This window comes from Pleurodeles waltl, chromosome 3_1 (assembly GCF_031143425.1).
Source record: "Pleurodeles waltl isolate 20211129_DDA chromosome 3_1, aPleWal1.hap1.20221129, whole genome shotgun sequence".
NCBI classification, from domain to species: domain Eukaryota; kingdom Metazoa; phylum Chordata; class Amphibia; order Caudata; family Salamandridae; genus Pleurodeles; species Pleurodeles waltl.
Window position 1 is genome coordinate 16,866,167 of NC_090440.1, and position 20,638 is coordinate 16,886,804.

A 20,638-nucleotide genomic window follows, 5' to 3' on the forward strand; every position below is an offset into this window, starting at 1 on the left:
GTACTTTCTGTGCCACCCTGAGTGGGACGAGGTCAAATATAGCTCCCAGTCCGCCAGTGCAGACTGAAAGGGCATTTTAAAACTGCTAGCTCAACTTTGCCATTTAAGGCATTGGCAAAGCCCAATTCTCCCTTTTTCATGTATGAAAGTCAACCTTAAGATAGCCCTGTTGAGCCCTAGGGCTGGGTGCTGCATATTAAAAGGTAGAACATGCACTTTTACATGTTCCAGCAGCAAGAACCCTTAATTGTCGTTTTTACTGTGGAAAGGCTAGTAACCCTATTGGCAAGTACAGAGTTTACACCGCAGCCCTGCTGACTGCTGATTGCCCTGCTAAAGCTATCATTGTGAGGTACCAAAAGGATGAGTGTGTGTGTTATCAAAAGGATGAGTGTGTGTCTGGTATCAAAAGGATGAGTCTGGTATCAAAAGGATGAGTCTGGTATCAAAAGGATGAGTGAGGTATCCAAATAACTGAGGTATTAAAAGAATGAGTGAGATATCAAAAGAATGAGTGAATTAATGGTTAACTTGAATTCAGTGTCACTGGTGGGCAAAGTGCAGCTTTAGAGGCTGGCTGTTTTGGGGACGTGGCCAACATGGTGACCGGAGCGGCAGGATAATACTGCAGCTCCGTGCCTGGCCCACAATAATATCCTGAGTGCGGCGCCCATTGCCCTCCTTGAGGAGGGTGCCGCCCGCCCAACGTCTCAGCTCCACCAGCCGATGCAGCGACCCTTTCTGTGACGCCGGGGTCGCCTCAGGACCTGAGGAGGAGCTGGCGGCCTGCCGAGCCGACGCCCGTGGCCGCGGCTGGTGTGCTTGCTGCCCGGGGCCGTGGGCCGGCTCCGCCCCCGGACCTCTGGCGCGCGGTGCTGGTCTGGGGAGACCCGCGGGGAGCCGAGGGGAGCCGGAGATTCGGGGGACTCGCGCCCCGGGGATCGAGCCGCGGCGGTGCGTCTGCACGCGGCCCTTTACCTGCGGCGGAGTTGCTGCGGCTGGACCTCTCGGAGCGCCCGGCGCCACGCGACTTGAATGACTGCGGCGGCACTGGGACTCCTCAGCCGGCGGGGCTCTCTCCCCAGCTGGGCCCCATTTCTCAACGCACCAACCGGTCCGCAACTGTAACAACAATTGGGGCCCCCCATGGCGCTGGAACACGGTATTTAATGTGAGCACGGCCCGATTGAGCTGAGGCCCTCAAAGCCAAACTCAATTTAAAACAGCGGACGACCTGGGCGCTGCAGTGACGGAGAGGCCGTCGCACTCACGCTTCCAAGGCGGCCGCTCGGGGGATCCCCTGCTGGGCCCCGGGTGCCCAGGCTTGTTTGAGCGATGGGAGGCTGCACCCCTTTCGGCGACACGGATCGGGTCGCGGTGTGGGGGGGATCGCTCTTTCCCCTTTGAGGCCTGCTCATGCGAAATGGACAACAGTTAAGTTGGGAGGTTGAAGACTCCACCAATGACTTTCCTGGATGGGCAGGTACGCGGCGCTGTCCCGTTCCCTCGTCGACGCTTGCATCCCCGGCCTGCTCCTGCACCGTAGACTCACGGCATTTATGGCTTAGTGAAATACTGAACTGGTGCACCAACTGCCTTACCCGCACAGTGCACTCTTCATATCCTGGTCACACCGACATCTTGGTACTGGGTTGAGCATCTGGGCTCCGCTGGCGGGGAGGCCGGAGGCGAGGCAGCGATCCTCTGGCAGAACGGGTGCTCCCGCCGAGCTGCGCCGCGCGGGCATACGCTGATCTTCAACAGTCATCCGGTGTCTCTAATGGCACTATTACTGCTTTCAAACTGGAATCTCCGGGAGCACTGAATATCGAGCTGCCCCCCCTGGCAAGGAGCACCACACATGACATTGGGCCCATTTGGGTCCTGCTGGCTACCGGGAGCGGCGGGTGCCACGCGGTGTGGATCGGTTAGGCACCAAACTGGGGCTAAAACAACAAAGACGGAGTAAAAAAACGGTGAAACTAAACTGACACCAATATCAGAAAAGGATACGCAACTCCCTCCTGTACCTCAGTCCAAGAGAACTAAGGGACGCGCTGGAGGAAGCCCAAAGACGTGGGCGGACACTCCCGGCAAACAGCTGACCGGTAACTCTGGCGTAACGCTCTGATGTAGAATAGTAAGGAAATCATGGTCAAACCAAAACACCCCAAAACGGGGTCCACGGGAGAAGGAGACCCTCCCCAACCGACTTGCCATGCGGACACGCAATCGCTCACACAGCTACGGCTGAATGAAACATTACGCATGCACTCCCTTCAATTTGACAAAATTATGCAAGCAATAATGGACACTAAATCATCGTTAGAAGGGAAAATAGACGCTGCAGTACAGGAAGTTTCATTGCTGCGAGCTGACCACCGCAAATTAACTGGAAGGGTCCACGACACTGAAACGTCACTGAAAACTATCCAACCAGAAGTAGTAGAAATGAGAACTAGAATGCAAAAAATTGAACTAGACATAACTCAACTACAACGTAGGGCTGAGGAAGCTGAAGGTCGCTCCAGACGGAATAATATCAGATTCCTTGGAATTCCTGAGAGAATCGAACACCCTAAGGCAGAGGTGTTCTTAGAGGCCTGGCTGAGGAACACACTTAAAGAGCAGTACCCTACCACAACACCAGTGATCGAAAGAGCACACAGAATACCGGGCAGACCACCTAGGCTGGGAGCACCGCCCCGTCCACTAATAGCTCGCTTCCTAAATTATAGGGATAGAGACTTGGTCCTTCAACACTTCAGAACGTCTGACCAGATCATGATGGAGAACAGCAGGGTAACTGTCTATCCTGACTACACAATGGAAGTACAAGGCAGGAGAATCGCGTATAGCAAGATCAAGCAGTTGCTGCGAGAGAAAGGCATCACTTACTCCCTCATGTTCCCAGCACGACTGCGCATCGTTATTGACGAGAAAACCCTAATGTTCCCCACTCCTGAAGACGCATGGACTTGGATCCATGCCAAAGGATTGGCCGACTCAGCCAAGGAAGATACAGTATCCGAAGAATGGTCCATTGCTAAGTCCAGAAAGAAGAAAAAAACACTAAAACATCCTCCCGTCCCACAAAAGCGCAAATGGCATTGGACCGTGCGCAAATATTAAGACACAAACTCTTTCGCTCGTGGGATGCTGGACTCAAGGAGTGAGACAGACACCAACGACATCGCCTCACATGGGGTAGATACAAGCCCATCCCCCTCCCCGTTGCTGGCGGGCCCGGACCTCACGCCGCGATTGGCGGACTAACTTTAAAAGTGTAGATCTGGCCCCCGCGGCCCCTCGCCGACAGCGACCGCAATTAAGGTGCTGCATAACACCAACATCGGCACCCTCGCCCCGAGATCCACAACGAATAACAGCCATTAATATGAGTAACTACAACTGAATCCTCGTAAACTGCATAAAGGCGAATGGGACTGCAGAATCGTGAAGTATCCTGCAGGTGGGCCACCCAAGGGCTAGACATCAAGTTACCCACGACCCCCTACACCTGAACGGTATCCGAATGGAACTGACTTCTCTGGAAGCCACCTTAAGCACCGGTTGTGCCACTTTAATTAACGGACGTATACAGTCCGTAATATCCTTTTGGTTGTTATATCTATCTCTTTCTTTTCTATCTTTAGCCCACTACGGGCTTACTCCTCACTCTTTGGAGCCTGGGGGCTGGGGCGGGGGGTTGGGGGCTGGGGGGCAGTGGTGGGGGTGGGGCCGGGGGGGTGGCCGTGGCGGGTACAGATCAGATAGCTCCCTGCGCCTCAGCATAACACAATGAATAAGGTACCCAGTTATAGTCTTATGACTTGGAATATGAAGGGCATGTCCGGGACTAGCAAACGTCACAGAATACATGCGTACCTAAAACGCCACCACATACATATAGCAATACTACAGGAAACACACATTGCACCCACAGAGGCTGCTTGGTTAGAAAAGTGCTGGATGGGCTCAATATACAGCGCTGGCGACTCTTCCTTCGCCAGAGGGGTACTGGTCTGGATAGCGCCGGGTGTCCCTTACACAGTACAACACAGCACAAAAGACAAGGAGGGCAGGTTTATACAACTAAGGGGCCTGTTGGATGGGGGAGGAACTCGTGATAAATGGGCTATATGTACCGAACATCAAACAAGGTGAATTTTTACAAACCAAGACTTCACAATTAACCAATGATCTAACCTCATCATGCATATTGGGGGGGGGGGGGACATGAACTGTGTCCCACACATAGATAAGGATAGATCACATCCCCCGCTAGTGGCCGCCCCAATAATGAAAAACTCCCGAATGCTGGGCGCATGGATGGAAGAACGTTGACCGATCGACATATGGAGACACTTGTATCCACATGAAAATGTATACTCCTATTATTCCCCAGTACACTTATTACATACCCGTATAGACCTCATCCTCACCTCACTGAATCTAACGCATAAAATAACAAGAGCGGAGTATTCCGCTAGGGTAATCTCAGACCACTGTCCACTCATAGTACAAATAAGATGGGGTAGACCTCGCTCATGCATTCCTACCTGGCGTCTGCAAACGCAACTATTACAAGACCCCCCTTTTAGGAAGGACATTGCTACACACATCTCAGCATATTTCACATCGAATGAAGGGACGGCCACCTCCAGAGCCATCGAATGGGATGCACATAAGACAGTCATAAGAGGTGTATGCATATCAACCACAGTGGGAGTGCCGCAAACACTGATGCGCGAACTCTGAGCAGTAGAACAAGAAATTCAGTTAGCTGAGGGCGAGTTCGCTAGAGGGGCCATAACAGCGGCCATACTCACTAACATGCGCTCCAAATGGTCCGAGACAGATGGTCGCCTCAGACACTTCGACTATCGATATAACATGGCCCGTACACATGCGGAGGGCGACAGATCCGGTAAACTATTAGCGTGGCTTATAAAGAGCGAACACCGGAACGCCCCCTTAGGCGCTATCCGCCTGGAATCAGGTCGGATAGTCAATACACAGGTAGATATAAATAATGCTTTCAAAGAGTATTATAGCTTGTTGTACCAGGCACGGCCCCCACCCACTAATACCTATTTAAACGACTTCTTCAGCTATATAACCCTGAGCAGCCTGACAGCTGCTCAAGCTGTAGAGCTAGACAGCCCGATTGAGATAGCTGAAATCCAACGAGCATTGCTACAGTTGACACACGGCAAAGCAACCAGCAGCGATGGCCTACCCATAGAATACTACAGCACGTTCCAATCTCAGATTCTAGCCCCATATCTAGCAATGCTAAAGGAAGCGCAGGAACTGGGCCAGCTCCCTGAAACATGCCGTGAGGCTCTGATAGCAGTATTACCAAAGGCAGGCCGCGACCCTTTGGATGTTCGCTCATATAGGCCATTATCATTACTAAACACTGATTGCAAAATACTAGCTAACCGCCTGCTTCCTTATGTGTCAGAGCTGGTACATCAGGACCAGGCAGGCTTCATACCCGGTCGCAACACATTCAGCAACATCAGGCAAGGCAGGCACCAGGTGGCAGTATCACTGGACATAGAAAAAGCATTTGATACGTTGGGTTGGCCTTTCTAAACAGAGACACTCAAGCGGATGGGTTTCGGGCAAGTATACATTGGTTGGGTGAGAACATTATACACTGACCCAACAGCTAGGGTTAAGACGGGCGACACGATCTCCGAAAAATTTAACATTAGTAGAGGCACCAGACAGGGATGCCCGCTTTCACCACTGTTATTCGCATTAGCTATTGAACCTCTAGCCGCCCACCTTCGCATAATGGCCCCCACGTGGGGTGTCTTGGATGGCCAGACGCACCAGATAGTATCCTTATATGCGGATGATGCGCTGATCTTCCTACGTGATCACGTGGGAGCCCTACCGGGCCTGCTGGAACTCTTAAAAAAAATTTGTTTGGTGGCTGGATTAACAGTGAATTGGACAAAATCCTGCATATTCCCTATGCGCCCTGTCCCCGAGGCACTGAACACCAACGGGTCCGGGAGGCTTGAAATGGTGCTATACAACATTTAAATATCTAGGTGTAAATATATACCATGACAGTCAAGATCTCAGAGATGGTAACCTTGGCCAAGTGGTCAGATCAACGAGGGGCTCCTTGCCCTTCTGGTGCTCACTCCCACTGTCTCCAATGGGCAGAGTAGCTATTGCAAAGATGATAGTACTGCCCCAACTACTCAATTATTTTATGGCATTACCCTTGATACTTCCGAGCTCCTTTTTTAAACTATTGAATAGCTTACTAACGGACCTAATATGGGGCAATGGCCGCAGACGCGTTGCATTAACAAAAGTACTCCTACCGCTCAAATTTGAAGCGTACTACGCAGCTGCCCAAATACAATGGATATCCACGTGGGTTGGAAACCCAACCGGGGCCGAAACTCAGAGGGTGTTACTGGATCTCGAAGGCACAGAAATAATGCAATACCTCATGAATCGTACTGATCCAGTAAACACTAGCAATGTGCTGCTGTACACTGCACACTGGGCTTGGGGCCGATACAGGTTGCAAAACGCAAAAGACCCGCAGTACTCACCGCGGATCCCACTGCTGGCCCAGCCGACATTAGCAAAAATAGCAGCCAAAGTGGGCCTGAATACATGGGGTAGCAGGGGCATACATACACTAGGAGACATCTACCAGGATGGGCAACTTCAAACCTATGAAGCACTAGCCGATAGGCATGCGCTCGGCCGGGGAGGCTTTATAGCTTATGGTGCAATTCGGCAGGTAATGAGAGAGTGCTGGAGAAAAGGCAACTCGGAACCGGATGTCTCCCCTCTGCTGCACGAACTGATGGGGAGCACAAACACCCCATCAAGTATATCAAATATATACAACATCCTCGCTGTCCAGGCTGAACACAAACAGGAACATGCAAAAAATAAATGGGATCGTGTGCTACCGGAACCACTATCCCTTAACTCATGGGAACTAGCGATGAAAATGACTCGCAAGGTTTCACGCAACCCTCGCTTCCGATACACACAGTTTAATTATGTGCATCAGACTTATCTATCACCACACCGCATAACACGCATGTTTCCCCGATCACCGCAAACATGCCCCAGATGCGACACAAAAGAGGCCACATTCTACCACATGACATGGGAATGCCTCCCGATCCGAAACACATGGATAGAGATAATAACGTTGCTAGCTGAATGGACAAATACCACATTATCTCCCACCCCTGAGGTGTGCCTACTGGGCATAACACCTCATCCCAAGAAACGCAAACGTACATATAAATGCATTGCCCTGGCGCTGGTGCTGTATAGACGCCTTATCGCCATGAAGTGGAAAGCCCCCGGCGCTCCCAGTGTTACCCAGTGGCGTGAGGAGGTAATACGTTGGACCAAAGCAGAAACACAGACATTACAGAATCTACTGGATAAAGGTATATTAGTTAAAGGCCTAGAGGTGTGGAACTCGTTCTTGACAGGTGCAGAAAATAAAGACGATGAACGCCCTCCCTAAACAAATGAGTAAGAGATAATTGACATCATTGCAATGGCCATAGTGAAACATTAATGCATGGGCCGATCGAGGCACACGGGGAGAGGAAGGATAAAAAAAATAAAAAATAAATCACCAATATAAAATCGCGACGCACTTCGCGTGTGCCCCTGGGCGCATTGCTGGAGCCTTGTGGTGCGCTGGGGGGTACTGGGTCTGGGAGTCCTCGTGCCCTGCTGGTTCCCTCCTGCTGCGGCCCGATGCCCATGCACGACGCTCCACGGCCAACAGTGGGCCGCGGAATCGAGGGGTTGCTAGCGCAATTGTTATGCATTGCTCGTGTGGGGCGCTTCTTGCCCCCCCCTGGTGGCTGGTCTCACCACCAAACCCCCCCCCCCCCCGGTGGCTGGCCTTCCACCCCCCTTCCTCCACTGTCGGTCCACTACAACACCCCACCAACCCCCCCCCTCCCCCCCCCCCCCCCCCCCATCGGTGTGTGTACGCCGGAGCCGACTCTGCTCCTATCTTACTCTCTTCTCTAGATGTTTCTTGAGCGATATGCTCATACGTAATAATTATATGTATAATGTTCGATGAAACATAATGTAACCTCTTGTATTCCATTTAAAATGTTGCCACTTGGCTGATAAAACAATAAAAACATATTTAAAAAAAAAAAAAGAGGCTGGCTGTTTAGTTGCCCAAGGTTTCCAGTTCCTGTTTGCAGATCTACTTGGGGTCTACCCTCCAGACAGCTTTCTACTAATGACTCCCAGAAAGGGACATCATATGGGCCTGCAATGGAGAGAAGTGTTAATTCTCTCTTGCAGGAAACCACACGGGTGTTAGTAGCTACACATCTGGGTTGTGCCAGAGAGCTCTAGACACTAAAAGAGAGGTTCTGCCATGTTGGTAGTGGGCATAGTGGTGCATCTTGGGTTAGTCATTTGTCACACTTCCATGGAAGTGGTCATCAGGAGGTAGGGTGCCTGGGGTCCCATTGACTATTCACTGTGTCTACCCTGAGGGCATTTTCTGAAAATAAAATAGAGCACCCTGGTACTCACAACTCAGATCTTAACTGGACTAAAAGAAGGACAGAAGAAAGATTGCCCTGCTGAACCTGGTGGCTAGCAAACAAGAGAACTGTGCCTGCTGCGACCTGATTGTGGAGAAGTTGTCTCCAGAGCCCAGCCAAAGCAAAGAGACACCAAGAGTCAGTTGGCCAACATTCTGCTCTCAATGCAGGTCCACATGAGCGGAGAAGCCTGTTGGTAATGAAAACGTTTCGAAGTGTCAAATGTGTTGAATTTGCCTCTGCTTGTTGGCGGGTGAGTGAAATTCTTTGAATTACTCGAACATGTAAATTCTATATTCCTGAACCCTCCTAAAAAATAGCCTATTTGTTCGATGGCATCTGTCGCTGGAGATACACATGTTGTGCATAGCCCGCCATCTGGTGTTGGGTCGGAGTGTTACAAGTTGTTTTTCTTCGAAGAAGTCTTTCGAGTCACGGGACCGAGTGACTCCTCCTCTTCGTCTCCATTGCGCATGGGCGTCGACTCCATCTTCGATTGTTTTCTTTCCGCCATCGGGTTCGGACGTGTTCCTGTCGCTCCGAGTTTCGGAACGGAAAGTTAGCTATTTATCGGAAGATTACGTCGGTATTGTTGCGTTCGGGATTGGCTTAGATTGAATCGACACCGCATCGAAGATTGAAGAGCTCCGGTGCCCTTCGGGGTAGCTTCCGATCCCCCGTCGGGGCCTGGTCGGCCCGACCGCGTGTACAACAACGCTGATGGAACGGACCCCGTTCCGTTTCTGTCCCAAATGCCACAACAAATACCCGTATACAGACCAACATTTGGTCTGTAACCTGTGCCTGTCGCCTGAGCACAGTGAAGAGACTTGCGAGGCCTGTCGTGCGTTCCGGTCCCGAAAGACACTTCGTGACCGTCGAGCCAGAAGACTTCAGATGGCGTCCACGCCGACAGCGCACAGAGAGTTCGAGGAACAAGAGGAAGAAGAAACCTTCTCGATCCACGAATCGGACTCCGAGGAATTCGACGATCCAAGAACTGTGAGTAAGACGTTGAAGAAACAAAAGAAAAGTGACAAGGCCCAGGGGACGCCACTGCCACCAGGCCATGGCTCGACCCATAAATTCGGTGACCGACCATCGGCACCGAAAAAGGCCGACACAGTGCCGAGATCGTCCGACTCCGGTCGAGACACCGGCACGCAGCCTTCTCGGGACCGAGAAAGTGCTGCTGAAAAGGATCGACGCTGAGATAGCGGTGCCGAAACGGCTCGACGCCGAGACAGCGGCACCGAGGAAGATCGACGCCGAGAGGCTTCGACTCTAAAAAAGAAGAAGGTCACCTCGGAGCCGAAAAGGCATACAGACAGGGTTTCGGTGCCGGAACGACCCGCAACCGACCCAGTTACCGGTTCCTATTCAGAGGAGCAGTCCTTGTCCTCTCAGATGCGAAAGCATAGATTTGAGGGAGAGTTGCAATCCACCGAAGTGGACCATATGCAGAAACGTATTTTCATACAGGAAGGAACAGGGAAAATAAGCACCCTTCCCCCTATTAGGAGAAAAAGGAGACTGGAGTTTCAAACAAACCAAGCACCACAAACAAAAATGGTGAAAAAGGTAACTCCGCCACCCTCTCCTCCACCTGTAACTAACATTTCGCCAGCACAAACTCCATCACATTCCCCGGCTCACACCACCGTGAGCCAAGGTGACCAGGACCAAGACGCTTGGGACTTATACGACGCCCCAGTGTCGGACAACAGTCCAGAGGCGTATCCCACAAAGCCCTCACCACCAGAAGACGGCACAGCTTATTCACAAGTGGTGGCTAGAGCGGCAGAGTTCCACAACGTAAACCTCCACTCAGAACCAGTTGAGGATGACTTCTTATTCAACACCCTCTCATCCACCCACAGCTCCTACCAAAGCCTGCCTATGCTCCCAGGAATGCTTCGGCACGCAAAGGAAATCTTCAAGGAGCCGGTCAAAAGTAGGGCAATCACACCAAGGGTTGAAAAGAAATACAAAGCGCCTCCCACAGACCCTGTTTTCATCACCACACAGCTGCCACCAGATTCTGTCGTAGTAGGAGCAGCTCGCAAGAGAGCCAACTCCCACACATCTGGGGATGCACCACCCCCAGATAAAGAGAGCCGCAAGTTCGATGCAGCCGGAAAGAGAGTCGCAGTACAAGCTGCAAACCAGTGGCGCATCGCTAACTCTCAAGCACTACTTGCGCGCTATGACAGAGCCCATTGGGACGAGATGCAACACCTCATTGAGCATCTACCCAAGGAACTACAAAACAGGGCGAAACAGGTGGTTGAGGAAGGACAGAACATATCTAATAATCAGATACGCTCCTCTATGGACGCAGCAGACACAGCTGCAAGGACAATTAACACATCTGTGACTATAAGAAGGCACGCATGACTACGAACGTCTGGTTTTAAACCAGAGATACAGCAGGCAGTGCTCAATATGCCCTTCAATGAGAAACAACTGTTCGGACCAGAGGTGGACACGGCAATTGAGAAACTGAAAAAGGACACTGACACTGCTAAAGCCTTGGGCGCACTCTACTCCCCGCAGAGCAGAGGCACTTACAGCACCTTCCGCAAGACAACCTTTAGAGGGGGGTTTCGGGGTCGGGCCACACAAGCCAGCACCTCACAGGCAACACCGTCCAGCTACCAGGGACAGTACAGGGGAGGTTTTCGGGGCCAATATAGAGGGGGACAATTCCCTAGGAATAGGGGAAAATTTCAAAGCCCCAAAACCCCTACAACCAAGCAGTGACTCACATGTCACTCATCCCCTCCACACAACACCAGTGGGGGGAAGAATAGGTCATTACTACCAAGCATGGAAAGAAATAACTACAGACACTTGGGTCTTAGCAATTATCCAACATGGTTATTGCATAGAATTTCTACAAATCCCTCCAAACATACCACCAAAAGCACAGAATTTATCGAAACAACATTCCGACCTTCTAGAAATAGAAGTCCAAGCATTATTGCAAAAGAATGCAATCGAACTAGTACCAAAGTCACAAATAAACACAGGAGTTTATTCACTCTACTTCTTAATACCAAAAAAGGACAAAACACTGAGACCAATCCTAGACCTCAGAATACTAAACACCTACATCAAATCAGATCACTTTCACATGGTCACGCTACAAGAAGTGTTACCATTGCTAAAACTACAGGACTACATGACAACCTTAGACCTCAAAGACGCGTATTTCCATATACCAATACATCAGTCGCACAGGAAATACCTAAGGTTTGTATTCAAAGGAATACATTACCAGTTCAAAGTATTGCCGTTTGGTTTAACAACCGCACCAAGAGTCTTTACAAAATGTCTAGCAGTAGTGGCTGCACACATCAGAAGGCAGCAAATACACGTATTCCCGTATCTAGACGACTGGCTAATCAAGACCAACTCACTGACAAGGTGCTCACACCACACAAATCAGGTCATACAAAACCTCTACAAACTAGGTTTCACCGTCAACTTTGCAAAATCACACATTCTGCCTTGCAAGGTACAACAATACCTAGGAGCCATAATAGACCCAACAAAAGGACTAGCCACTCCAAGTCCACAAAGAATTCAAAATTTCAACAATATCATACGACGCATCTACCCAACACAAAAAGTACAAGCAAAAATGATATTACAACTCCTAGGCATGATGTCCTCATGCATAGCCATTGTCCCGAACGCAAGACTGCACATGAGGCCCTTACAACAGTGCCTAGCATCACAATGGTCACAAGCACAGGGTCACCTTTTAGATCTGGTGTTGATAGACCGCCAAACATATCTCTCGCTTCTATGGTGGAACAGTATACATTTAAACAAAGGGCGGCCTTTCCAAGACCCAGTGCCACATTACGTAATAACAACAGATGCTTCCATGACGGGGTGGGGAGCACACCTCGATCAACACAGCATACAAGGACAATGGAACGTTCATCAAACAAAACTGCATATAAATCACCTAGAACTGCTAGCAGTTTTTCAAGCACTAAAGGCTTTCCAACCAATCATAACTCACAAATACATTCTTGTCAAAACAGACATGACAACAATGTATTATCTAAACAAACAGGGGGGGACACACTCAACGCAGTTGAACCTTCTAGCACAGAAGATATGGCGATGGGCAATTCACAACCACATTCGCCTAATAGCACAGTTTATTCCAGGGATCCAGAATCAACTTGCAGACAATCTCTCTCGAGATCACCAACAGGTCCACGAATGGGAAATTCACCCCCAAATTCTAAACACTTACTTCAGACTTTGGGGAACGCCTCAAATAGACTTGTTTGCAACAAAAGAGAACGCAAAATGCCAAAACTTCGCATCCAGATACCCACACAGGCAATCCCAGGGCAATGCCCTATGGATGAACTGGTCAGGGATATTTGCATACGCTTTTCCCCCTCTCCCTCCTTATCTAGTAAACAAATTGAGTCAAAACAAACTCAAACTCATATTGATAGCACCAACTTTGGCAAGGCAACCCTGGTACACAACACTGCTAGACCTATCAGTAGTACCCCACATCAAATTGCCCAACAGGCCAGATCTGTTAACACAACACAACCAACAGATCAGGCATCCAGATCCAGCATCGCTGAATCTAGCAATCTGGCTCCTGAAATCCTAGAATTCGGACACTTAGAACTTACCCAAGAATGTTTGGAAGTCATAAAGCAAGCCAGAAGGCCATCCACTAGGCACTGCTATGCAAGCAAATGGAAGAGGTTTGTTTGCTACTGCCATCATAATCAGATCCAACCATTACACGCATCTCCAAAGGATGTAGTGGGTTACTTGCTACACTTACAAAGATCTAACCTAGCTTTCTCTTCCATTAAAATACACCTTGCGGCAATATCTGCATACCTGCAGGTTACCTATTCAACTTCACTATATAGGATACCAGTCATTAAAGCATTTATGGAAGGCCTTAAAAGAATTATACCACCAAGGACACCACCCGTTCCTTCATGGAACCTCAATGTTGTCCTAACAAGACTCATGGGTCCACCTTTCGAACCCATGCACTCTTGCGAAATACAGTTCCTAACCTGGAAAGTTGCATTTCTCATCGCCATCACATCTCTACGAAGAGTAAGCGAAATTCAAGCGTTTACAATACAAGAATCTTTTATCCAACTACACAAAAATAAGGTAGTCCTAAGGACTAATCCTAAATTTTTACCAAAGGTTATTTCACCGTTCCACCTAAATCAAACGGTAGAACTACCAGTGTTCTTCCCACAGCCAGATTCCGTAGCTGAGAGGGCACTACATACATTAGATGTCAAAAGAGCATTAATGTACTACATTGACAGAACAAAAAACATCAGGAAAACTAAACAACTATTTATTGCATTCCAAAAACCTCATGCAGGAAACCCAATATCAAAACAAGGTATAGCCAGATGGATAGTTAAGGGCATCCAAATCTGCTACCTTAAAGCAAAACGACAGCTGCCCATTACACCAAGGGCACACTCAACCAGAAAAAAAGGTGCTACCATGGCCTTTTTAGGAAATATTCCAATGAACGAAATATGTAAGGCAGCCACATGGTCTACGCCTCACACGTTCACCAAGCACTACTGTATAGACGTGCTATCCGCACAACAAGCCACAGTAGGTCAAGCCGTGTTAAGAACCTTATTTCAAACTACTTCCACTCCTACAGGCTGAGCCACCGCTTTTGGGGAGATAACTGCTTACTAGTCTATGCACAACATGTGTATCTCCAGCGACAGATGCCATCGAACTGAAAATGTCACTTACCCAGTGTACATCTGTTCGTGGCATCAGTCGCTGAAGATTCACATGTGCCCACCCGCTTCCCCGGGAGCCTGTAGCAGTTCGGAAGTTAGCTTAAGCTCTGTACATTTGTAAATATATTATTTAAACCTTTAATAGGTACATACTTAGTCACTCCATTGCATGGGCACTGTTACTACAACACAACTCCTACCTCACCCTCTGCGGGGAAAACAATCGAAGATGGAGTCGACGCCCATGCGCAATGGAGACGAAGAGGAGGAGTCACTCGGTCCCGTGACTCGAAAGACTTCTTAGAAGAAAAACAACTTGTAACACTCCGACCCAACACCAGATGGCGGGCTATGCACAACATGTGAATCTTCAGCGACTGATGCCACGAACAGATGTACACTGGGTAAGTGACATTTTCATTATAAATTGGTGTTGGATTTCTTCAGATACTTTTTGATTTCTTCAGTTGTTTTGCTGCTGTTTAATTTCTTCTCACTTATTCCTTTGTGTAAGCCTTGCTGCTCAGAGCAACAGCTACCCAGAGTTGAGCTGAAGGGTTGACAAATGAAACCTACTGGTCCTAAAGGGGTTGGTAAGCGTACTACTCCCCATACCCTCACAGGACCTCACTCTTGTCCTGATGTGTACTCCATTCGAACCGCTCACAGTTGTCCTTTACAGCTTCTTATCATCAAACTGTGTATAGCACGTGATTAAGCTTCAGACCTTGTGTATCCATCCTCCATAAATCACCTTTTTTCCTGACAAGTTGGGCCTGCGTGCTAGGGCATCCTTTCTCTCAAACGTTGTGACACCTTACCACATTGGCCAGTCCATCACTCTGCTGGTGTTCTGTGCTTCACTGCGTCCTCCAAGGAGCTAGAGTGAGCTGAGCGTCTACATCGAACGCACCTAAGACCACTGTGTGCATGATCAGCTCTTTGTGGGGTTTGCCAGAGCAAAAAAAGGCTGTGCAGAAGCCTCCATATCTCACAGATATTCATTGGGCTTAGGTATCAATGGGGATCCGCTGAAAGGTTGGGGGCCCTCTGTGCTGCAGGGACTTCAAGGGGTTTGCATTACGCCCCTGTCAGGAAGGACTGCGTGACCATTCCACTAGAGCCATATCTGCTCCCACTTCGTTGGCACTTGGCGCCCCTGTCCTTGAGTTTGTCAGGTGGCTTTGTTGGCGACCCTCCATACAATCATAGAGTATCATTGTCTCAACAGCCAAGTCCCCTGAACAGGGCACTTTACCCGCTTGGTCCTGCAGAACTTTCCAGTTTGAGTCTGTCAACAGCCCTCATCCCTTCGGTCGTGCTTTGGTATCCGTGCAAACGGTGAGGAATCTGTGGCTCCGTAGCTATCAGAAGAACAAGTTGCTTTGCTTCGGTAACACTGTTTCTGGGAGCTACTCTGTCTAGCTGCAGATTCCTCACCAACCCTCCCATCCTTTTCTTTCTGTGGTTTGACTCTTTCTATTAAAAGATCCCAAAATCTCAGAATCTGCTCTTTGGTCTACCGATTTCCTTTTGGGGCTTCACGTCTGGAGTCTTGAAAGCAACTAACGTCAACGAACAGAAGTGGTGCCTTTATAGACTCTGCATGTTATTTCAAGAGTGGAATGGCGTCTGTGTGGAGCCGAACGGTGCCACCTTCCTGTACAGTGAAGTACTTTGAAAAAGTTCCCTGATCCAGTCCCACATCTGCAGAATACTCAAAAGGTGAGGAATCTGTGACTAGGTAGTCTCCACCAGAAGGAGTGTTATTCAAGGTAAGTAACTTGTTCTTTTGTGATCCTCAGTGACTGCCCTGGTGTGATCCTCAGTGACTGCCCTGGTGTGATCCTCAGTGACTGCCCTGGTCTGTGCCCCTGACCTGGTGTGATCCTCAGTGACTGCCCCAGTCTGTGCCCCTGGCCTGGTGTGTTCCTCAATGACTGCCCTGGTCTGTGCCCCTGACATGAAGAGATCCTCAGTGACTGCCCCTGATCTGTGCCACTAACCTGGTGTGATCCTCATTGACTGCCCTAGTCTGTGCCCCTGACCTGGTGTGTTCCTCAATGACTACCCTGGTCTGTGCCCCTGACCTGGTGTGATCCTCAGTGACTGCCCCAGTCTGTGCCCCTGACCTGGTGTGTTCCTCAATGACTGCCCTGGTCTGTGCCCCTGACATGAAGAGATCCTCAGTGACTGCCCTGATCTGTGCCACTAACCTGGTGTGATCCTCATTGACTGCCCTAGTCTGTGCCCCTGACCTGGTGTGATCCTCAGTGACTGCCCCGGTCTGTGCCCCTTTAACCTCAGATTACCCCATACCTGGTGTGATCCTCAGTGGCTGCCCCGGTCTGTGCCAGTTTAACCTCAGGTTACCCCTAACCTGGTGTGATCTTCAGTGACAGCCCGGTCTGTGCCCCTGACCTGGTGTGATTCTCATTGACTGCCCCGGTATGTGCCCCAAACCTAGTGTGATCCTCAGTGACTGCCCTGGTCTGTGCCCCTGACCTGGTGTGATCCTCAGTGACTGCCACTGTCTGTGCCCCTTTAACCTCAGGTTACCCCTTACCTGGTGTGATCTTCAGTGACTGCCCCGGTCTGTGCCCCTTTAACCTCCGGTTACCCCTAACCTGGTGTGATCCTTAGTGACTAGCCCAGTCCGTGCCCCTGACCTGGTGTGATCCTAAGTGACTGCCATGGTCTGTGCTCCTGACCTGGTGTGATCCTCAGTGACTGCCCCGGTCTTTCTTCTTTGCCTCTACGCTGTTGTAAGTTGCACAGTTGGGCTTTTATGAAGCATACGCAACGGAGGCGGTTGGATGTGGGTTTACCTTTGATGGTGTCAATCAGGCACCCATTGAAACAAAGCCCAGCTACATAATTTCTTACAAAGGTAGAGGGAAGCAACAGAGTATCTTGCATGGTATGCACCAGATACCTCTGGCGACCCAAGTCGGACCTTGGTATTATGTGCGCAGTGGTCTCATCTGTGGTCCACTTTAAAGAGCATTGTCAGATTTGTAGATCGTGTTAGTGAATATTTTCTGTGGTATTTTTGCACTAAAATGTCTGCTCTGTTTGTGTTTAGTGGAAGGTCACGACTATGCTGCGGCTGGAGACGACGCCATCAGCCGGATCCAGCGTCTCATGGCAGAGGGCGGCATGACTGCTGTGGTCCAACGGGAGCAGAGCACCACCATGGCCTCCATGGGTGGCTTTGGGAATAACATCATTGTGAGCCACCGCATCCACCGTGGCTCTCAGACGGGTGGTGAGGCCCACAGCGCTGCAGCGGACCGGGGCTCGCCTCAGCCCTCCACCTCCCTCGCCACAGCCACTGAGATGGAGAGGAGAATGCTGTTCGAGGCTCTGCAGGGCATGTCAGACTCTCACAATGATGCTTCTGACGGACAGGCAGTTGTTGAGCAGGACCAGACCTCCAGTCACCCAGAGGGACCAATTGAACTTAGTGACTCGTCCAGTAACAGTAACGAGCAGCCCTATCGCCTTGAAAGTGACAGCTTCTCTAGCACGGACTCCAACACTGGGGAGTCCCAGAACAGGTAGAGACTTGCCCCCCGTGTCAGTGCTTAGTGCTGTGAGGACAGCCTCTACCTGGCCACCAGCTAGGCCACCTGGGCATCGGTTTACCTGCGGCGAATGAAGGATCGGGCTGAAGTGTTTGCGAGGGATCACCAGCCAGATATTAGGAGAAGTTTCACTGATTGCCTAGAAATGCTGCTTCCTGCCTTTTTTTTTTGTTTTTTTGTTTTTTTTAGGATTTTTGTGTGAAATTCATTTATGGACCTGAAGTGATGGCAAAGTGAAGAACTAAACCCTAGTCACTTCATTTCAGACGCGAGGCGCCATGCGATCCTGAGGGGTCATACAGTGGGGGTCCTTGGCTGTAGCTTATTTAATGTTCTCGTCTGTGTGCGGCATCATGGTTGGGCATTAGAATCCAGGGCGCGTGGCCACGAAGAGCCATCCTGAGGTCTAAATAGTCAGCAGTATGGTGGGTGGGGAGGTGCCCTTGTTTCCCATCCTGGGTGCTAAATCTACACATAGTATGTATGTTGCGTTGTTCAGTGCCAGAGGAAGAGGAGTGCACCAGGGTGTATGCAGTTGGTACGGAGTTGGGCAAACACCACTCCCTGAGCCAGGGCTTCCCGGACGTGTGCTTGGCTGTCTAAGAACTCTATGCGCTCAATGATTATGCAAAGATTTCTGGATCGACTGTTCTGGACCCTGAAAACAAAACTGAGTAACAGAGTATGCTCTTACTGTGTAAAGACGATAGCTCTGTTGATGTCGCCAGAAACATTCCTCGATGGTACACTGGACTTCCACCGAGAAAGAAATATCCCCTCTGGCACTGCGAGAATAGTCATAGAAAATGTCCTGGTCAACCATAGCTGAACCAGTTCCTCCAGAGAGTGAGACGAGTGAATGACAGGGTCATCTCACCCTTCCCGAGCATAAGTTGCTAATAAGAGTACATTTCTCACAGTTTTCAAATTGCTAATAGAAGATATTCCAATCATCGCAAGCAGGAGATAGATCACCTTTTACTGATTAAGTTGACTTCATCATTGAGCAAAGAGCTCCCCTGCTCAGACAGATGACTCCCATCTTTCTTCCCAAGGCCCCTCACCTGGTGCTATGGCATCTGTGATAACATACCCCCCCTCCCTGCACCACTGCTGAGAAAAATGCACAATATTTTAAAGTTTAACTAACTGGTTTCCATATTCTTCAAATCTTCACTCCCTAGCAGACATTTTGTGTTGGTACTTTCATATTAGTAGATAATAGCTGCAAATTTTCACCTTCCTCCTCCTCCCTCTTCATCGTGCAGGTCTTCACGACTTCCCCCAACAACCCTTTATTTGCCTTTGGATCAGAGTCTTGGAGGAGAGAGATCTCTCCTCTGGTGGACATCACTTTTGCTTTAATAATAACAGTTGGTAGGGTAGAACATGATCAGCCATTCTAAAACAAAATAGTCACTGTACCTCCTTGGTGGAGGACATTCCTCTGCACCCCTGCACTCTCTAGTGCACAGCTCACCTTGAAAATGTCCTAAGTGTGTTGAACCTTTAATGGCTTTGCTTGGAAGAGATGGGGTCACTTCGTTTTTGAATAGCTCAACACTGCTTTCCAGCTTATGAGAGCACTAGCTGTTTTGCTCACACTGTGTATAGCTGAATATTTGCTCTTAAAAGTTTTGTCTTTGCTGATGGCACTTGTCCTGACCCTCTTTTCTTGTGTATCCTAAAACCTACCATGACAGCATGTCTTCTGTTGCAGCTCTGGGGCTCATATCCGTTGCCTCTCCATGGGTGGCCCTTGAGGATGTCCTCCTGACTAGTGTTCTGATCCCTGGGTCCCAGGGATGTCGTATGTCCTTTCACCATAGACTCTTTTCTGGCACCTGTTGCTTGGATCCGTTTCCTGAGGGTTAGTCACCATGTTTTTGGATAAATTCTAGCCTGGGTCAGGTGATCTCATCCTAGCAGTATTAAAATGTTAAAACTTGAATGTTACCCATAAACTCCAAGACCTCCCAGACACCCTGTTGGTTGGAGGGTGGGAGTTTGGTGATGGAGGTTGCTGTGCACCTACCTGTGCAAGAACAGGGTGATGGGCCCTGAACAGGAGCCTTATAGCAAGCTGTCCGGCAGTGATGTAAGTCGTTGCATGGGTCTGGAACTGTACATGTAGCTTCTCGCCAGAATAATCCAGTCGCTCTGATCACTTTCAGTTTTAGTATAAAATGTGATTTATTTCCATCCCTCTTTTATTGTTTCTTTTATTTTAACTTCATCGTAGAATGTTTTTGGTGGGAGCTCTGGGGCGGGGGAAGGAAATGGCTCAACTTCAAAAAGAGGAAAACACCAAAGATCAACGTCATAATGATTAAAATCTGACAAACATCCTCACTTTGCTGTGTTTTCTTCATTTACCAGTGTTTTTGGTGGGTTCTGTGGGCAGCAAAACAAATCGAGGCGAGTTAGTCTGCCACGGCAGATGCGCTGGTTGGGTGACACAGATTTTTCTCTGCGCTCTTTTTCAAAGAAATTGTGTGCTGCACAATCGTAGTACTCTCTGTCGCTTTGGGTTAGAAATATTTGTATGTGAAGCCCCTCATGAGGTAAAACACCCCCCCACAAATCCCTCAAGAGAGTACTGCTGACATTTTTAACAATTAATACTGAATGCTGCCAGACTATTGCATGAGAAATCATGTCTGTTGAGGGC

The 20,638-nt window shown here is 49.4% G+C and overlaps 1 protein-coding gene across 5 annotated transcripts in view; it reads left to right on the forward strand.

The window, feature by feature from the left end:
• The window catches only part of AMBRA1 (autophagy and beclin 1 regulator 1), a 667,981-nt gene extending 647,662 nt beyond the window's left edge, over nucleotides 1-20,319 (forward strand). For all 5 annotated transcript variants that reach the window (XM_069221711.1, XM_069221710.1, XM_069221709.1 and 2 more), the window contains one exon: nucleotides 17,466-20,319. In XM_069221711.1, coding sequence (XP_069077812.1) covers nucleotides 17,466-17,944 — 479 coding nt within the window. In that variant the 3' untranslated portion in view covers nucleotides 17,945-20,319. The remainder of the gene's footprint in view (nucleotides 1-17,465) is intronic.
• The last annotated feature ends 319 nt before the right edge of the window (nucleotides 20,320-20,638 follow it).